We start from the raw sequence: 20536 nt of genomic DNA, 5'->3' as shown, positions 1-20536 counted from the left end.
ACAAACAAACAAACAAACAAAAAAACTGTTGTTCATGATGTCATTGCCTCAACTTGTTGGAAGGTGTGTTAAAAAACGTTTCTTCCACGTTAATCAAAACACAGTCAGTAAGTCACTTTCACTTTCACACAAGTGGTGTGTCTAAGACAAAGATTGGATTCTTTAAAGCAATGGATCTCAGTCATTGCTGCTTGCAGCTTTATTTTATAAATCTGTACCTCCAGCAATACATGGTCTTTTTTAAATTTGGCACAAACGTCCACTTTGAGTCAATGAAGAACCTTTGTACATTTGATTTTGGTGGTCAAAGGTCAAGGTCACTGTGACGTTGCATCCATCTCAATCAATCAATCAATCAATCAATTTTATTTATAAAGCCCAATATCACAAATCACAATTTGCCTCACAGGGCTTTACAGCATACGACATCCCTCTGTCCTTATGACCCTCGCAGCGGATAAGGAAAAACTCCCCAAAAAAACCCTTTAACGGGGAAAATCTCATTCCTAGGAACACAATATCTCAAGAATGTCTCGAGAAAATGTTCTTAAAATTTGGCACAAACGTCGAGTTTGAGGCAAGGATGAAGTAATTCAGTGGTCAAAGGTCAAGGTCACTGTGACCTCACAGTGCTAATTACTGTGCATGTGCTAATTACGGAAAATTGTACCCAAATGTCAAACAGGATAAAATGCTGAAGTGAATGATGATTTATATTCAAAAGGTCAAAGATCAACTTCAGTGTGTGTGAATCATTTATGTTCTCACAGACATTGATGTAAACTGTAACTGCAACTTGACTGGTTCACGGAGGCATACAACCGCAAAGTGGTAAATTTAGTTTTTATTGTATCAGTGTGGCTGATGACAATAACTATGCTGTACATATGCTTGGGCTATATTAAATGTGTAGTCATTCCTCATATTTAAATGTTAGATAGAAGATAAATATAATATAAAATATACATTATTCCTCTTTGAAATGCAGTGTAATAGAAATTGTTGGACTAAGAGTCTCATCCTACTCTCCAATGTGCTATGTGTGAGCTCAGTCCTGCGTGTTCTTTAATGAAGCAATAGGAGAAGATATTCGGTCTCAGTTAATGTAGTTTATTAAGCAGTAAAGGAATAAAATTACAGAGCTCTGGGTCTCAACTTCACGTCCCTGACGAACAACAAAGGTGTGTCAGTTCACGAAGTCTGACCTCCTGTCCTTTCCCTGACCCAGTATATTTGAGCGTAACAGAGTGTCATTGTGCACGCAAGGCGTTGTCCTCTTCTCATTGGCAGTTCCACTTCCTCCTTCACCACACCACGCCCCTGCCTCGTGTTAATCTGACTCCTTCCCGCTGGCGGTGGGGGCGTGGTTCCTGTTTTGAAAGACAAGAGAACAACACAACTCCCTACACGTGCTGTACCTTACTATCTGTATATCACTTTCTATTCTTTTTACCATATATGAAACTAATTATCTAAGCATTGCAGTATGTGCTCCTCAGACTTCATGTCTCTTCCTCTCCTGTACTTCTCCACTTCTGCAAAGCAAACACATTCAGATCAGCTGAAATCATCTCAGTATTCTCATTGTTCACACATCTAAAACTTATATAGTGAAACACAACTTATAGTAAAACACATAAAATCATTCTATTCCCAACAAAATCAAATGTAATGCAAATACCCAACCACCCATACTTTCCTCTTCGAGCACTGGGAGGCCTCACAATGCTGTGAAAGCTCACTTCTATACATATGAATTCTTCACTAATTCACGAATTGTGTTTAAAGTTAATGTCACGTTTTTTCAACTTTAGAATTGAGCTTCAGTTGCTTTGTAGTTAAATGTTATTCTGTCCTCCTCTCATATATACTGTGTCATTCTTTACTGTAGGTGTGTAATAAGTCAGGGATCATGCACTGTCCCTGCAGTCTCCACCCTTCTCCACTCTCCCTCACTCTAATGGAAATTTAATGAGTTTCAGTGAAATGAAGTCTCATTACAGAGTGCGGTATGACACCGTGGTAGCTATTAAAGTAGCTACTGTATTCATTAATCACCTCCAACAAAGTAATCACTACTAATTTACACTCTATTCATATCTGAGTCCTTTATCTTCTGCGCTCGTCTGTCTTCCTCTGTATGGGTCGTAGTCTCTTTTACTCTCCTTCCATTATTAATGCACTTCCTGTTCCTTTATTTCATCTCACTGCTCACACCAGGATCCTGCGTCCTGTCGTCTTCCTTCTTTCAGTTTGAAATCCCATCATCCTTTTTCTCTCTCTCTATGTGTATGTATGTGTGGTGTGGGTGCGTGTGTGTGGTTGTGTGTGTGTGTGTGTGTGTGTGTGTGTGTAGAACTATAAGGAGCTGGAGCTGCTGAGGCTGGTTTATTATGGTGGAGTGCAGCATGATATTAGAAAGGAGGTCTGGCCTTTCCTGCTGGGACACTACAAGTTTGGTATGGGCAAAAAAGACATGGGCCAGGTACAGGAAACACACACACACACACACACACACACACACACACACAGAATTATAATAATTTGTCTCTTCATTTAAAGAGCAATGTGTATTTGCCTTGTTTTTCCCGTGAAGATTGATGCAAAGATCAGCGAGCGCTACCAGCAGGTGATGCGGGAGTGGAAGGCCTGTGAAGTGATTGTAAAGCAGAGGGAGAAGGAGATGCAGTCAGCCATCTTTGCCAAGCTCTCCTCGGGCAGCAGCATTGACAGTCACGTCCTGAGACTCGTTCACAGAGACTCCACACTGAGCAATGAGGTGAAGAAGCCCAACATAATATGACAGCCATCCAACAAACATCCTACTCCTTTTTAGACTTTGACATAATAATATAGAGAGGATTTGCTGCAGTATAGTGTCCTGTATCGTTATTCAGGTATACATGATATTAATTGTATTATATAAAAAGATAAAACATATCGTCTTGACAACCACAGACTGGAGCAGTATATAAACACATGATCCCACACTGTCCTCTATCATTTCTACATTTTATTCTTCTTCAGGTGTTTATGTCGGTGGATGAGCCGGATGGTGGGAGCCAGGAGACCCCCAGTGGAGAGGACAGTACCCCCACTATGACCACCCTGGTTCCCCCTGCGGCCCTCCCCCCAGAGGAGCGACCCCTGGTGGAGTTTGACTCCCCCGACTCGGGTCTCCCCTCCTCCAGAAATTATTCAGTGACCTCTGCTCATTCTCAGATCCTGTCCAGCATAGACGATGGTCAGAGCACGGAGGAGGAAGGAGGGGGCGGGGAGGAGGGCGGGACTACGGGTGTGCTGGGGGGGCGTCAGGACTCTCTCACTGAGGACAGGCTGTGCAGTCAGCTGGACAAACTGGTGACCAATGGAGCAGCTGCAGAAGCGATATCACCTTCACTCTCCTCATATACAGTGTGTACAGTATATGGATGAGTCTGCTTGTTGGCTCTGATTAAAGGGCCAGTGTGTAATATTTGGCATGGTTTATTGTCAATCTGAATCTGAATCTGAATATTCTACCCATTAATATGTTTATACAAGTGTATAATCGCTATAAAATAAAATTCGTTTGGTTTTCGTAGCCTTATAATTATGCTTTTATATATATATATATATCTCAAGGGCCTTGCTTTAGAGAGGTCGCCATCTTGTGCCGCCATGTATGTACGGCAGACCGAGCGGACAATCCAGCCAGCCAGAGAACGCGTTTCGCGTGTATAAATGAACCAGCGAAGACAGCGGAAGGAAGGAAGAAGGAGGAGGAAACAGCAGAGAGTGTTAGTAGTTTGTCGATAGAGAGTAGTGAAAAGTTTTTTAGTTATAAAGTTTGCGAATGGACCACACTTACCACGCAGTAGGAGAGAATGAACCCGAACTGTCATCTGCGAGGAAAAGAAGACGCAACTTCACTCCTTGTGATGCACTCTCTGCGGCGCTTTTCCTCCTGATGATATATCTCCCCAACAATGGCAGCAGTAGCACCGAATCCCATTCTGTGCATTCAGCCTCTCTTCTCTCCCGCTCAGCATCAAACACATGGAGTTCCTCATCTGTATGCTCCGGGTCAAACAGGTATGGTTCTGGGTCTGTGTCCGCTACAAGAAACTCTTCAAAATCGCGTTCAAAGTCGTCCATTGCAGCTACTATAGTCCGGAGATATTGCTAGGCTAAATAAACAGCTGAGCTCTGTTTACTGGCTACACTGTCAGTCAGTGTGCGGGCTGGAGATTGGCGGAGCAGAGAGGGGAGGGGGTCCCCACTTAGTATGGCAAATGAGTATGTGTGTAAAGTTATGGAGTGTGTGTGTTACGCCAGAAGAGTCAGAGTTTGGGACGGAGTGGAGTGTTACCGGAGTTTCTGGAGTGCTCAAATAAACAGGCCTTTTTCCCGAACGCTCCTCTGGTCTCCTGCTCGTGAGGGATTCATTACAATATCGTAACATGGTTTAGATTTCTAAATAAACATTCAGCTCCTCGCTAGATAGACCTACTCCTGAAAAACTCGTGCGCAAGGCTTTTTGTCCCTACAAGGCCACCGTCATTTACCCGACGGGAGGGGTGAGTGAGTGAGCCCTGCAATCTAGAATTTGACCACTGATGTCACTGTTTCCAACGGGTTTCAACCCATTTTACACACTGGCCCTTTAAGCAAGTCTGCAACAATGATTTAGAAGCTTAAAGTGGAGATGAGACACTGTGTGTGTGTTTGCTAGCTGATAGGTTGTTGACCTTTTAGCTGCAACTCTGCCGCTATTTCTTTCCATGCTTTGTCCATCTTTTGGGCGATCATGGTAAGAGTTGGAGGACACATCATACAGGCAAGGCTTCTGCTGCCACAGCTCCACAAAGTTTTCCTCTTTGCTCTAATTCCACACATTTCTTTTAATGTGTTTTGCCTCCATGGCAAGCTGCTATCTGTCTGTTTGTTTGGGTCTAGTCCCAGTGCATCATTTTAAGCTGCATTTCTATTGGTTGGTTACCAGACGTAGGTCGTAACAGCAGTCACACTGTGAGATGGGCACCCCAAATTTCTGATACTGTCAGAATCTTAGCCCAGGCTGTGTTTGATCACAAGACCGTGACAATTGCCATCCTTGAACCTCTTGCTGTGTGACATAGGGCCACCTTTTTAGAGCCATGACCAAAGATATAGCCACGTTTCTTCCACGTTAATCATCTTTCCTCTGGGACAACCCAAATTATTAGTATGGTGTATTCCAGGCTTTAGGCAAGATATGGCACTAAAATGAAATTTGATATCCACTTGATAGATTGTATTTGATGTTTTGACATCAGGGCGCTACCATCTTCCAACAAGCTAGTTAGTGATATCAGAGGAATGGTTGTTTTCTGGGAGTACTAAGTACACCACTGTACTTAAGATTAGTTAGTGCTGATACAGTAGAGTTTTGATGAGATAGAAAGGACTATTGTTAAAAAACAACTGCCAGTATTTTTTGAACCAATAAGACCAAATATAGACATGTTCCTATGGAGTCAGATGACAGCGGTGAATCTGAAGGGATGCCTGAACTTGAAAGTTAGTGCATTGGGTGGTTCATGGCTACATTCCATAGAGGGTTGCAGCAGCTAACAAACCAAAAAAAACCTTCTCCACACAAAAAACCTGCTCTACCACTGTCTCCATCAAGCTGTCGGACCACAACAACGTAAGTTGTCACAGCTAACATAGCTAACGTTAGCCTAACCCTGTGGTCATGTCCACAAGCTGCCCTATATCATAATTAACATCATTCCCACTGAGAAGCTGAGTCAAATGTAGGCATGTTCTGCATCATGAAGCACCCTTAAAATAAACAAACATTATGACTCTGTCGGGGTAGAGCACCACCTGAATTTGTCCTGATTCCCTTTGTGGTCGATAGCTGGTGGTGCCAGTTTGGTTTAGCATCCATACTCTTTTTTTGTGTACATATTGTCCTCAACATCAAGACACCACTAAGATCTGGCTCTTCAGTAAAATTTGGAAACAAAGATTTTATGTCTGAGAAGCTGAGGACACTATCAGCAGACAGCCTGTCACTCAAAAAGGCCTGGGCTTGATTATGCACAACTTTAAGTCTTATAAAAGTTCACCCTCCGTACAGTTGTCATGAATGTTAAAAATAGCTATCGAGACCAAAACTGTTTTTTGTACCAGGCTGTTAACATTTTTATTTCTGTTGCTAAGTTGGACAGTTTAACATGGGGTTCTATTGGGATGGACTGGCTTCTGGAGCCAGCCTCAAGTGGCCATTCTAAGAACTGCACTTTTTTGGCACTTATGCTGTGGCTTCATATTTCAGCCCTGGAAGTTGCCGCTTGAAAATATCTCATACACTGGCGGTAAAAACCATATTGCCTGAGAACAGAGCAGTCATTAAAGGACAGAACATGTTCCACAGTACCAAGTTTATCAAGCCTATTTTAAGTCCTACTGGCAAATAACAGAGACAAACCATTCTCAGGACATCACCAACTAGCTTGTTAAAAGATGGCTTTGTCCTGCTTGTGAAATAGTAAAATACTATCTGTTTTTCTAGCAAATCTAGGTGATTAAGAATTTGATTGCAATGTCATATCTTGCCTTTAAGGTAAAAATCAAATGAACCACAAGTACATTGTTCAATGCTTCATCTCCACTTTAAAAGACTGAGATCACTCATAGTAAAACACGTACAAATGCCAAAGAAAGACCAAAATCCCCCCGGTGTTGACTCAGTGTTTCCTTTGTGCAGATTGAGCTGTTGGACACAGTCGCTCTCAATCTACACAGGATAGACAAAGATGTGCAGCGCTGCGACCGCAACTATTATTACTTCACCACAGCCAACCTGGAGAAACTACGCAACATCATGTGCAGGTATGTACAAGAAGCAGTGATGTTGAGAGATTTTCAGTGTAGTGAGTCCCCGGGACCCGTGTGTAGTCTGAATCTTGTGTTTAATGTTATATTGTTCTGATTATGGTTATATAGTAATGTTGAAAATGGATCTTAGAACTCAAGAAATAACATCCAAATCTGAAAACACTGGGCCAGATCCTCAAAAGGATTGCACTGCTTTTGCGACCGCTAAACCTGTGCAAATGAGAGAAAAAAATAGCGTGCAATCCACAAAGCACACGCAAAGGGTGAAATGCACGCAAACTGAACACAAACTGCACTGCCACTCCTAGCTGCGCCGGTCCAATTTGCATGCATGTAAATTAGGGAATATTCATAAATTCTGCGCAAAATTGCCCCCTTCTTATGAAAATAAGCCTCATTGCAAATACCACCTAATCCACAAAGACCAGCGCTAATTGCCACAGGCAGTAAAGCGGTGCTATTTAACGCCAGTGAGACCCCTGTATTAAATCCGCGCAATTTCTCTTTCTCCCTCTCTCACTCTCTCTCTCACGCAAAATGATTGCAAATTTCACTCAGTTGGTGGTAACTGTGGAGCATAGCCTATATAAGGGCTGTCATGCCAGGACTCCGGTAATCATGGCAGCAGTGATTGTAGCCAGGCGAAGGCACCGTAATGGCAGGCGCGCACCAGAAAGGATTTATCGGAAGAGAGTATCACTTTTTGATTTAAGTGACGATGAAATCATTTGCAGATACCGGTTGCCAGGCCGCATGATCCTTGCGCTACTAGATGACATCAAGGATGACATTGAGCCTGCCACCCAGAGATCCCATGCTTTACCTGGCATTGTCAAATTAGTGTCTACTAGTGATGCGCGGATGGGCTCTGACGGCACCCGAATCCGCATCTATCCATCAATCATCCATCCACCACCCATCCGAGCAAATTAATTTTCTGTAATTAGAGACCCGCATCCACCCGCACCCGCATGTTTATATTATCAGGAAAGATTAGATCCTGACCGATCCCGTCAGCTGACTGACATTAAAATAATCAATAAAATGGCGCCGTTACTCCGTGCGTAAAGGCGCACATTGGCACTCTTAATGAGGAGACACTCATTTCTGCTGCTGCGGGGATCACTATGTTAAATAAACCCTTCCACATGACACATTTAAAGAGTATGCTTGCCCAGCCAATCATACATTATTTATCAGCGGGATATAAGCATGATGATATAGAGGGCCTATTGTATTGCACACGACACAAGTAGGCTCATTTCACATTTTAGAGCATGCAATACATTTTCCCCTCATTAATGTTTGTCAAAGCAATTTGTAAACTTTGTTTTTAAAGGGTGCGATTTAAATAAAAGTTATTATTAGGCTATTATTTTCACCCGCCCATAACCCGTCCGCCATTAATCAGATTGTTCATGTTTATCACCCGATCGACCTGGCGGTTATAACTGCCATCCGCGCATCTCTAGTGTCTACACTACAGGTTCTTGCATCTGGCTCTTTCCAGAACCCCATTGCAGGCGTCTCAGGGCTCTCACAGTCATCCAACAGCAGGGCCATGTGCCGCAAATTGCGCTCAGCTGCCAAACTTTGTGGGCGTGTTAGCGCCGGCATATGATTAGAGCAAATTCTTTTGAGGATAAGGCGCTAAAACAGGGCAGATTGCGTGAGCTAATTCTGCGCAAATAATGGCGCTATTAGCAGGAGCAATCCATTCTTTGTGGATCTGGCCCACTGTCTTTTACAAAACCACAGACTGAATATGTATCTTTATATACAGTCTGTCTACAAAACATTACGCAGTATCAATGTCACATCTTATGCTGAGTTGATTATGAAGAGCCCCAAAATCATCTACCCACGATCAAGCGAATCAAATGTGAGATTGTGATTATCCATACAGATTTAAATAAGATACTGTGTAAATGTAATAGCTGAACATTTTGAAAAATATGCTTAATCTTTTTCTTTCTTAGAATTATGTTTTCCTTTCACTCATTGAGCCTGAAGATAAAGAGCATCACATCCCCTGTACAGTAAAGCACCATAAACACAATATTGATCAGTGTCAAAATCACATTATCACAGTGACGGATTATCCGGGGGAAAAAATCACAATGTGCCCCCTGAACAATAAAGCACCATCATTATCATCATCATCATGAGTTAATATAGCATCTGCCGTCACAGCACATGTTGCGATGTAAGATTACAAGAATGTCTGTAGTAACATTCTACATATTTGTGAATTTGGGTACATTTGAGGTTACATGAACCTAAAAATAAGGTTATCATCTCCTGGGGATCCCTGTGCTATGCCAGTGACACCGCCACCTTGGCACAGAGCTTCAGAGAACCTGGGGATGAGAGAGAGGTGGGCGGGCATGCAGGTGTCAGATCTGTGCAGCAGAGCACACGAACTAAACCACCCACACATCACTGTATTATCATAATAAGTATAATAATAACATCCAAAACAGAGTTTCACTCTCAGTGGTTTCTGTCACATGAGAAATACTATAAAATCAAGTTCTGTGATGCCACTGTTTCTGTGATTTCAACATAGCTTTGTTGTTCACAATGTAGAATTGTTGAAGAAAATAATAGGGTGCGTCTGACCATATATCTTGATAGTGAGTTTACTGTGTCCTTTTTTAGATTTTTCCATCGGTTTCCTGTTACAGATGTAACCCGTAGACAACTTGGGCTTGTGTCAATTGGGATGAACCTCGCTACTAAGCCGGCGAGGGTGAAGCAACTGCGCGTATGTCAGGCTCACTTCAGCTGCCCACAGATCCCGACGGACAGAGAAAACGCAATTTCCGCACTGCTGTGCCCAAAGAGAGATATATTACCTAATACCAGTCTATATAACGATGACTGTAACTGATTGTCTGTAAAACAAAGTGTTTGATTGAACTAATAGCCTGTTGTGTTGTGGAGAGTACATTATACACGGCCTCGTTTTACTGTCGTCATTTAGTTTATTATATTAGGCTAACTGCTAAATCCGTGACATGAGTAATCAATCACATAGAAATGTGAATTCATATGTGATTATGACCAGTCTCTGCTTTGTTCTGGTGGTGGGTTAGCCAAAGTTGCCTACGGGTTACATCTGTAACAGGAAACCGATGGAATTGGGAGCCGGCGATGTTTTTATTCCCACAGCTGTTGGCACCATTTTGGGATTAATAATAATAATAATAATAATAATAATAATAATATTAATAATAATAATACATTTTATTTCCTAGGCGCCTTTCTGTCACTCAAGGACACCTTACAATGGATAAAAGACAATGCACAGTACACAATAAAATCAATTAAAATAATTTAAAATAAAATTACAAAAGAGAATCACAAAAAGTACACACGAGTAAAAACAGTTAGATGTGGACAGGAAATGGGGTTAGTGAAGGGAAAAGGCGATCTTAAACAGGTGTGTTTTGAGTCGGGACTTGAATTGTGATAGTGTACTGATGTTCCTTATTTCGGGTGGAAGAGAGTTCCAGAGCCGGGAAACAGCCGATGAAGTTTTCGTTAGCCGTTGCTATCCTGCGCACCTGCACGGCGTGGTGATGAACTGTCTTATTGATTTCTGTTGCCGTGCTGTCTTGCGGGCCTGCACGGCGGAGTGATACTGGCCAGAAAATAGTCCCAATTGATAGCAAGGTCTGACGTAATGCGGGGATGTTTTAAAATTATTGAAATAGTCTAACAAAACACATGCATACTTTTTTGTAGCTTAAAACCTTTTGGTTCGTGTCCCCCGTACATCTTCAGAACTACTTTTTCTCCGGTAAGCTACGGGCGATTTCTCAGAGCAGGAGGCTCGTTGACAGTAGTGACACCGTCACATCAGAGCTACAGATGGTCAGCGTTTCACACAACTTCATGTCCAAAAACCTGAACTATCACTTAAATTCTCATGCATTAATATGTAAGTAGCTGGTCAAGGTGGGGTTAAGTTCATCTACTTTAGCAAGAGGTAATAGTCTAATCTCTAATAATTATTAGAGTGTTTAGTATTTTATTAGTGCACCCAGTGTTTTATATGTGAAAAAATCACCAGAGTAACTAATAACTACAGCTGTGAGGAAAGTATGGTGTAGTATAATGTGCAACATTTGTCTTTGAAATGCAGCGGAGTACAAGTATTAAGTAGAAGAAAATAGACACCATCACATAAAAGTATTTTGAAATTTGCACTTTAATACAGTACTGAAGTAAATATACTGAGTTCCATTCAATTGCTGGAAGACAAACACACATGCATGTGATGTCTACTGAGTTGACTGTGATTTGTTTGTCCTTGGTGTCTCCCTCTTGTCTGCAGCTATGTGTGGGAGCATTTAGAGATGGGCTATGTTCAGGGCATGTGTGACCTGCTCGCTCCGCTCATGGTCATCCTGGATGATGGTGAGAGAAAAGAATCATCATATGATTTATATCTCCAAAGTGTAATTATTGTACACAGTGCAGATGAAAAATAGCCCCAGTAGCTGTTACAGAATTGAAGCTAATAATGCCTCATTTACAGTTTCTCTTGATTGCTTTGGAACAATTTTCTATTCACAGATAACTTTTTTAAAATAGCCTAAACAGAAAAACAGTTCAAGTTCTTTTCAAAATGACACCAACTTTTCCGAACGTATTTTTGGTGGTTCTCACTAAAACAGCTTGCAGGTGCTGGGAAGGGTTCTTATCAACATGTAAATATCAACACTTGTATTCTCTGGTGGACCTTAGTGCTACACTGAAGGCCTTTCCTTCACACTGGTGACTCTCTGTACAGTCATCTGAAGGCAGCAGGAATGTGTTCCATCTGCTGGATAGAAGCCAAAACGGAAAGTGCCCCCCATTCACCACCACCACCACCACCCCTGTGCTTTTGGGCACACCAAATGTGTCATTTTGATGAATTATCCTACACAGCTACACAGTTTCTCATTATCCTTAATCAAGCACTGCAGTTAGCTGCGCCCCGTAAAGTGTGTCAGGAGCCTGCCAAAAGCAATTTTGGTAATTTTGTGGCCGGGCTCCCTTGGTACACCTGTGGCGCACTTTGGCACGGGGTGGAATCAGAAAGATCAGTCCTTACCACATTATGTTGCTCATCACAGTCACACATCTACCTGCATTATGATTAATAATGTGCAGCTCCACACAACATTTTGGCCAGTCCTGTTTAGAAAAAGATAATGCTTGCAGCTGTTACCCTGGCTACATGGTATTTAGGATGGACACACCGAGTGAAAGAGAAAGTATTAAGCTGAGGGAGAAATTTAAAGTGATTCATATTTTTTTACGGCGCTGAAAATTGTAGGGTTCTATGCATAAACATGAAGTTCAGTTATGCAACAGCAAACATTGTCAGTGAACTGTCAGGTGAGGTAGATTTCTTTTTCTTTACTATGACATTATACTATCTGTTTTATAAGGTTGTGTCACCTTAGACCCTGCATATACAGAGACTGTCACAAAATAAAAAAACATTTACAATTTCATCAGTGCTTGAAATGCAATTGTGAAATATTATTTTCGTAGAGTGTAAATGCTGTCCTGACTACATGACCTATGTTCTTCCTCTGTGTGTGTGTGTGTGTGTGTGTGTGTGTGTGTCAGAGTGCCTGGCGTACAGCTGTTTCACTCAGCTAATGAAAAGGATGAGTCAGAACTTTCCTAATGGCGGAGCCATGGACACACACTTTGCCAACATGAGGTCACTGATCCAGGTGACGGATAACTCTTACTGTGGTTGTGTGTGTGTGTGTGTGTGTGTGTGTGTGTGAAAGAGAGAGAGAGAGATAGAGACATTGTGTGTCACCTCGATGGAAACTCATTGACGTCCTCTCTGCTCTCACTGTGATGTCAGATCCTGGACTCGGAGCTGTTTGAACTGATGCAGCAGAATGGAGATTACACTCACTTCTACTTCTGTTACCGCTGGTTCCTGCTCGACTTCAAGAGAGGTGAATGAAATACATCCTCAACACTCACACAGTTGTACTCACTAGTTGTACTGCAGTGTAAAGGTGGAAAAATAAGTGAAATAATAAATGAAGTCGTTCTACCATTTCAAGAAGTGATTAAATAGAAACATATGTACATCCTCGTGAGTCAACAAAGGTGAAACCATGATAACATGATGTCCTAATGCCTTAAAGGGATAGTGCACCCAAAAATGAAAATTCAGCCATCATCTACTCACCCATATACCGATGGAGGCCCTGGTGAAGTTTTAGAGTCCTCACATCCCTTGCAGAGATCGACGGGGGGAACGGGCAGCACACCTAATGGCAGATGGCGCCCCAGACTAACGTCCAAGAACACAAAATTGAATCCAGAAAGTATCTCCATACTGTTCATCCGTAGTGATCCAAGTGTGCTGCAGCCGCGACATAAAAAGTTGTTTCGAAAAACGTCATATGAACTCTGTTTTTAGCCTCACTGTAGCCTGTAGCTCTGACTGCTTCTCTGTGCTCCGCGCTCACGTGTGCGTGCCTGCACAAAACCAGCGAAAGCATGAGCTTTGCTTACTGTACCCGTGTTTACATCACGTGACACGTGCACTGCAGGGAGAGACAACGGTAGCCACAGTTGCTAAAAGATAATTTGCACTACGGTCTTTTAGCAAAGGACAGCCTAACATGTCTGAAGACTTTGAAATTGAGGAGGAACAGCATTTCTTTGTTGAGCCGTATTTGTTTGAGCCCGAGTATATGGATGGAACTCAGGCTACTGGACGAAGCAGCCGCCGCAGCTCATGAGCCTAACCCTCAGCCAGCCGCTGAATACCGGAGTCGAGCACTGGAAACCTGGTGGTGTAGTTGTTTCAAATGCAAAGCAATGCCAACGGATGAGGAAAGTCTTTGCTGCTCAGACTGGGAATTGGCGATGCCTGCACTTGAGAATCTGGACATCAGTACTGACGAGACTGCTGCTCTTCAGAGACCGTGCATCACCGACCACCCTGAGCGTGCACACGTGAGCGCGGAGCACAGAGAAGCAGTCAGAGCTACAGGCTACAGTGAGGCTAAAAACAGAGTTCATATGACGTTTTTCAAAACAACTTTTTTTGTCGGGGCTGCAGCACACTTGGATCACTATGGATGAACAGTATGGAGATACTTTGTGGATTCAGTTTTGTGTTCTTGGACGTTAGTCTGGGGCGCCATCTGCCATTAGGTGTGCTAGCCGTTCCCCCCGTCGATCTCCGCAAGGGATGTGAGGACTCTAAAACTTCACCAGGGCCTCCATCGGCATATGGGTGAGTAGATAATGGCTGAATTTTCATTTTTGGGTGCACTATCCCTTTAAAGCATAGCAGTACAGTACATGCCTTATGAAGTGCTCATGGTGTTAGGTGCAACACTTTTGTGACATGCCTCCACCTCTCTAATGGCATTTCTCTTTGTCTTAGCTGCACCACTTGTACTTTTTCTGATGACTGAATAATCTCTGTGTGCAGAGCTCCTATATGAGGATGTGTTTGCAGTGTGGGAGGTGATCTGGGTCGCTCCCAGGATTTCCTCGCAGCACTTCGTCCTCTTCCTGGCCTTGGCCCTGGTCACAGTTTACCGTGAGATCATCATGGACAACAACATGGACTTCACTGACATTATTAAGTTCTTCAATGGTAAGAATCATAAACATTCAGTACTGTGTACTATATTTAATTTTTTTGTATTTCTTACTCCTTACTATCCTGTCATGGCTGCCATCAGTTCACAAAAGACATTTACAGATTGTTGTGACCAGTACTAAAATGCGTGTGATGATGTCACAAAACAGTGTTTGTGTAGTGTAGCAAAATTTGTGTATACTGTATTTTCAGAAAAGGATCCAGGATGGGCAATATGGATAAAATCTTCTATCACAGTATGCTGAGATATTAGAGATTCAATTAAAAAAATAAGTTTTAGATGTATACATAAAATTATCTGTTTTTTCTAATCTTGTCAACACAGTGTAAAATCATGTCAATAAAAAACAATACTGTAAATAATAATGATAATAATAATAATAGTAATAAAACATACTAATACCCTGCACCTTTTACACCTAGAGATATTTAATGGGTAGGTAACAATCTCATTAATGCTATATAAACAGTTCAGCAATTTTTTTTAACAAATCTCAAATCATATCTATATATGTCTTCATATACTTCCAACACTAGAAAGGATGACTTTGTGCTTCCTCACTAAAACTGATTGTTAATATATTGATTTAATTTCAATTTATTTTTCTTTATTATTATTGTTTTTATAAATAGTTAGCTAAAAGTAACATGGATAAATTATTTAAATAGTTTACTGAAAAAAAATAAATATACTTAAAATACTTTACTAAATGTAATGCATAAATGGTTGAAATAGTTATTAATGAAAGCTAATGGATAAATGATAAAGAAAAGTAATAAATAAATGAAATTTAACATAAATGGTTGAAATTGTTAACCAAAAGTAATTGATAAATGGTAGAAAATTGTTCACTAAAATGAATGAATAAATGGTTAAAAGTAATGTATATATGGTTAAGTAATGGATAAATGATGGAAATGGTTAAGTAGAAGTAATAAATACATTATTCAAATAGATAAATAGTTGAAATAGCTAAAAGCAATGGATAAACGGTTGAAATGTGGTTGTGGTATAAATGCAAACTCATATATACACAAGTGTTCCCTAATGAAAAATAAGCAGCAAAAAGTACATTGACTTGAAAAAGAGGCAGAACAACTTAAGGAATGAGGGCTATAGAGTATAGACTCCATGCCCACAACTGCGCTGCATATCCATTATCTGAAGGCACTTGTATGCTTGGAACAAACTAGTTCATCTAAAGGGAAAATAGTTTCTACCTGTTCCAAACAACGACAGTCAAAAGTGGGATAAGGAGCCCATGGCCTTGTAAGAAGTGGTTGTTCATGATCTCTAAACTGTATGGTGTGCATACTTCTGTAGCTGCCTCTCCAACAGTGTGTTTGATCCACAGAGATGGCTGAGCGTCACGATGTCCAACATATCCTGAAAATTGCGCGTGAGCTGGTGCACAAAGTCCAGTCTCTGATGGACAACAAGTGACTATAGAGGAAGAGGAGGAGGAGGAATGGGAGGATGCAGAGGAAGAGTGTCCGACCCTACAAGACACTCAGCTCTTCCTCTCATCCCTTAGAGAGACAGAGTGTTTCCAGGCCTTCATCTATCCAGAGCAGGTCCAGGGAGTCCAGGTCTCCTCCCTGCCCAGATAAAGGCCCTGGTAGTGGCGCAGGAGCGCTGCCGGACTGGCCTGGCTCTGGAGCTTGGCCTCGATCTGTTTACATTTTCCTTAACATGGAATGCCCATGGTGTCCGTTCAGACATGTGGATTTGTCTGCATGCTTGTGAGTTTGATCGCACTGTGAACACATTCTTGAGTCTCCCCAGTCCTACAGAGCTTGTGTGGGTGCATGAAAACATACATACACACACACACACACACACACACACACACACACACACTCCAAAGGAACATCAGCTCTATCAATACTCCAGTTTTCTTAAGTGTCACCCTTTTCCTGACTCTGAACCAGAACATTTTGGATGCTTGTCAGGAAGGCTTAAGCGTTCTCACGTGTTCCTCCATGTAATGCCAGTGGAGGCCACAAGAGAGCAGGATTTGCATACAACATTGTCAGAGGAGCAGAAGACTTAGCCACGAAGAAGTTTTCATTAGCGACCAAATGGACTGTGCCAACTACCTTTTCATGAGTGTTTTCTACAATAAGCATGTGTGTTTTTACCCCCACCTCCCACCCTCCCTTGACCTTTTTTCTTTTCGTCCAAGAGTTCATTATCACACAAATGTTGCCTTTATCAGTAACAGCCCAAGGTACTGAGATGCACTTTTTGTGAGGGTTTCCTTCATGGTGCCTGTGAAGGCCTCATCAGAGTTGGTGGGGGCTGGAGGCGCCATAAGAGGCCAAAATGTCGAAGAACTCGGGATGAATTGCAGCTAACTTTCCTGAGCATGTTCGTCAGCAGTTAATTCATGTTTAATCCTTGTTCCAAGATGGAAGAAACATAGCAGCAGAGCACAACAGTGAAGACATAAGCACACAGGCCTTCCTCCATGCTGTGGTATAAAACTTCTGCATTTCTCTTTTGTAGTACTGTGGTTTTGTTCAGGGTCGTAGCACCCATTGGGGATTCTGAGGACATGGCGTTGGTGACATTTCTGGGAATTTGGGGCATGAAATGACCAGAGGAGGAATTAACATTCTATGATCATACACATATAACACGGCTGGTTTTTGAGGTTGATAATAAATAATCTCAAGCGAAACATTTAATCAACATTTTGAAATCTCAAAAGAGATTTAGTATTAGCTAATACCTTGTGGACTATTACCTTGGGAAATACTAATTTACAACTGTAAGACTTAATTTAACTCCAGAAAGTTTTATATTTTAGGATTTGGTTTGTTTTTTGTGGCTAGTCAGAGATTTCTTAGATGGGTTGAGTTGCACTGGAGGGGAATTTGGACTTCTGACCTCAGTATTTCTAAAAGCCCGGCTATGGCCCTATTCCAGTCAGCTTCTGCAAGGTTAGCTGAATTTTCAAATGACAGTGAGCTGAGAGAAACACTGACACACTGTTCAATAAACCAAAAACTAGAGTACTGTGGCTGATATGAAAAAGTAGACAAAACTGGCTGAGAGACAGAAGGTGTAAGGAAATGAAAAAATGAAGCATGATTAAGAAACACCTTTAGGAGTGGAGCAAAAGTAACAGATTTATTAAATTTACCTGTGCCTGAGGGTGGATATTCATTTTAGAATAATGCTGGCATTATTTTACATTTTTTGTTATTGTCAAAAAATTCCATGAAAAAAACCAAACCATTTTAACTCTGTGTAGCACTCAGCCTTATGTAAATAGTAAATAGTACACACCTACAGTAAAGAGTGAATTTGTTGGGGACTATTTTAAGTGGTGGTTTGTTATGCATTTGATACTGTACTCAAAATTACTGTGGTAGGTTTTCATTTGATTCTTCTCTGGGAATATGCCACCTTTCTGTCTGGATTTCTTATATATTAAAACGGCATTAAGTATTATTTTCTGTTATTATTCTTCTATATTTGGTAAATAATGTGGTGACACTGGAACAGTTCCTTAAAAGTACATCTTAAAGGTAGGAAATACCAGTCAGACAGAGTGGTTTGACTCTGTCTTTGACCAGAGATTATTACAGCTTCAGTGGCAGGGGAGGCATGCAGCCATGTCAGTATGTTGTTGCAGTGATTTGAGGAATGGGATTATTCTCGGACATTTAGTTCAAATATAGCTTTAGCATGAAAGGTTATTGTAAGAAACCATTACAGGTGAAAATCTGATCCAGTTAAATTATTGTAAAAATGCCAATTCTATGCTTAACCATACTGTATCCACAAGAGCTGTATGAAGGCATTAATGATTCAAATCAGCCACACAGTGGCGCTGTAATTAATGCCCAAAAAATGCAATTTTGGAAATGCCACACCCCTCACACTGTAGGTTGGAATGACTCGAAATTTGGCACACTTATCTGGCTTAATGTGCTCTACAAAAAGACCCTTGTACCACAAAGGTCCACCATGATGGAGTTTTTTGCTAGTTTGCATAATGTGAATAAACAGTAATATTAATAGACTTTTTTGGATTTTGACTACCAACACCACTGACTGAGTTACACAATCCTACTATATAAATGAGCAAGGTTGGTCAAAAAACATGGCCGCCATCAATCAAAAAGTCTTAGAAGGAAATAGGCCATAACTCAAGTTGTCTCGGAGTAATCCTGATTAATCTCAGTGATTAAACTCATATTGGTCTCATCTAACACCCTGGGTTCCTGCAGGTATATTCCCCAGGAAAAGGAGAGCAGACTTTGTTCCAGTAATAACCCTAAGCAGGACTGTGTATGTGGGGTGGTGTGATAATGAAGGAACATGCCACTCACTGCAGCAGTGTGGATCACAAATTTGATGAGTGTGTTTCATTGGTGAGTTTTTGGACAGCAGTGGAGCTCTATGGCACACAGGAATAACATATACATGACTACACACACAATACTTATTAGGATAAATTCATCGTTGGTTTGGGTGTTTTCAAGGGATTTGTTGACCATATAAATATATGAAAATATAAATATTACCAGTTTTTTCCTTTACATAAATCCATGTTTCGCCTTGGAACAAGAGTCAAACATGCCCACTGTTCTGAAGGACACATGAAGACTTTTATTGCGTTTAGCAGTTCAGGAAAAGTGGTTGCAATTGTCCATGTGGAACCTGATTCTCCTGCCTAAAGTCCAGCCTCTGAAGATAGAATGTGCTTGGAAGGGGTTGGTCTAAATTGCATCTGTGGTCTGAGAGGAAGCTGCTTCTCTAGTGTTCAGTGAATCAGTATTAAGATGCCTTTGGCTTCACAGTAACAGCACAGAGTACATTTGTGTTTGTATCTGAAGGGAATCTGGGAAATTTTTTGATACTGTTTCCAATCCCCCTTGTCAGTGTGACCCTTTATCTCCAATCTCCTTGTCTCCTTAAAATGTCCAGCACGGCTGCATATGATTGGTCATCCAGCACGGACCTGCACCTGTGATTCAAGTGCCAAGAGTCTTCCCCAATCCTGAAGTGTACTGTAGTCATCCGGCTCTCTGATTTGCTAGTTTGATCCCAGGAGCGGGCGTGGTGTGGATGTACCTCGCTACGGCCTCTCCCCCTCCACCACCTTGCCGCCACGGCGACGGAGGAGGGTTGCTGGGGGAAACCGGGCCTGTAGCAGAGCTTATTCTTCCAATCAGGACATTGTGTACCAAAGCCTTGAAACAGCCCCCTCTGTGGCATGATGACAATGTGCAATTTCATACTGCATTTTGAAGACTGACTGTTTACTATGTGTGTAAAATATTTTTGAAAATGGTGATCTTGGAATCTTTAACTACTGTGCAATTTGTTGTTTGAGAAAATCCATCAAAGTCTATATTGCTGTAAATACAAACCAAAAGCCCAATATTTCTATGAAGACAGTCAGAACATATATTACTTATTTTGAGATCTATTTTTTATGTTGGTTTTAGCAGCACTAGTTGGAGGTGTATACTGTGCAGAAATGCAGAATGTGTGCAGACTATGTTACACGTTGACTGTTAAGTGTTCTTTCTCAATGTTGTGCACTGACTTTAAGATTTCAAATTTCTATTTATTTAGAGAGCCAATGATTGCATTGCTGAATATGTATTGGTAAGGATGTATCATTTGCCTTGAATGTAATGTATTAATAAACAAGAGGTTGTTCATTTGCGGGCTGCTCTCTTTCCTCTAAGCTACGAAGAAGAACTTCTGTGACTGTACATGTTGCTTTTTGTTCATAATTGTTTTTCTTAAAGACATGAACAAACCAGTTTAAAGCTACTCTTTTTTTTATCACTCTGCGCGGACGATTGCCACAGCAGGAGGCATTATGTTTTGGGGTTGTCCATCCCATTCTTGTCAGTATGATTTCTCAGAAACACCTTGAGGAAATTCTTCAAATTTGGCACAAACATCCACTTGGACTTAACAATAAACTGGTTAGATTTTGGTGGTCAAAGGTCAAGATCACTTTGACCATGTGTCTATCTTATCCT

At 41.4% G+C, this 20536-nt stretch overlaps 1 protein-coding gene across 4 annotated transcripts in view; it reads left to right on the top strand.

Moving 5' to 3' along the window:
- The window catches only part of sgsm2 (small G protein signaling modulator 2), a 143642-nt gene extending 123436 nt beyond the window's left edge, over positions 1–20206 (top strand). For 3 of the 4 annotated variants that reach the window (XM_033630905.2, XM_033630906.2, XM_033630907.2), the window contains 9 exons: positions 2357–2485; positions 2597–2779; positions 3028–3414; positions 6740–6864; positions 11213–11295; positions 12502–12611; positions 12752–12848; positions 14348–14515; positions 15877–20206. In XM_033630905.2, coding sequence (XP_033486796.1) covers positions 2357–2485; positions 2597–2779; positions 3028–3414; positions 6740–6864; positions 11213–11295; positions 12502–12611; positions 12752–12848; positions 14348–14515; positions 15877–15965 — 1371 coding nt within the window. In that variant the 3' untranslated portion in view covers positions 15966–20206. The remainder of the gene's footprint in view (positions 1–2356; positions 2486–2596; positions 2780–3027; positions 3415–6739; positions 6865–11212; positions 11296–12501; positions 12612–12751; positions 12849–14347; positions 14516–15876) is intronic. The other variant, XR_013490938.1, reaches the window with a different exon arrangement.
- Positions 20207–20536: the final 330 nt, after the last annotated feature.

The sequence above is a fragment of the Epinephelus lanceolatus genome, chromosome 4, assembly GCF_041903045.1.
Source record: "Epinephelus lanceolatus isolate andai-2023 chromosome 4, ASM4190304v1, whole genome shotgun sequence".
NCBI classification, from domain to species: domain Eukaryota; kingdom Metazoa; phylum Chordata; class Actinopteri; order Perciformes; family Serranidae; genus Epinephelus; species Epinephelus lanceolatus.
Note: the sequence above shows the minus strand (reverse complement) of the source record. Positions and strands in the feature narration are given on the sequence as shown.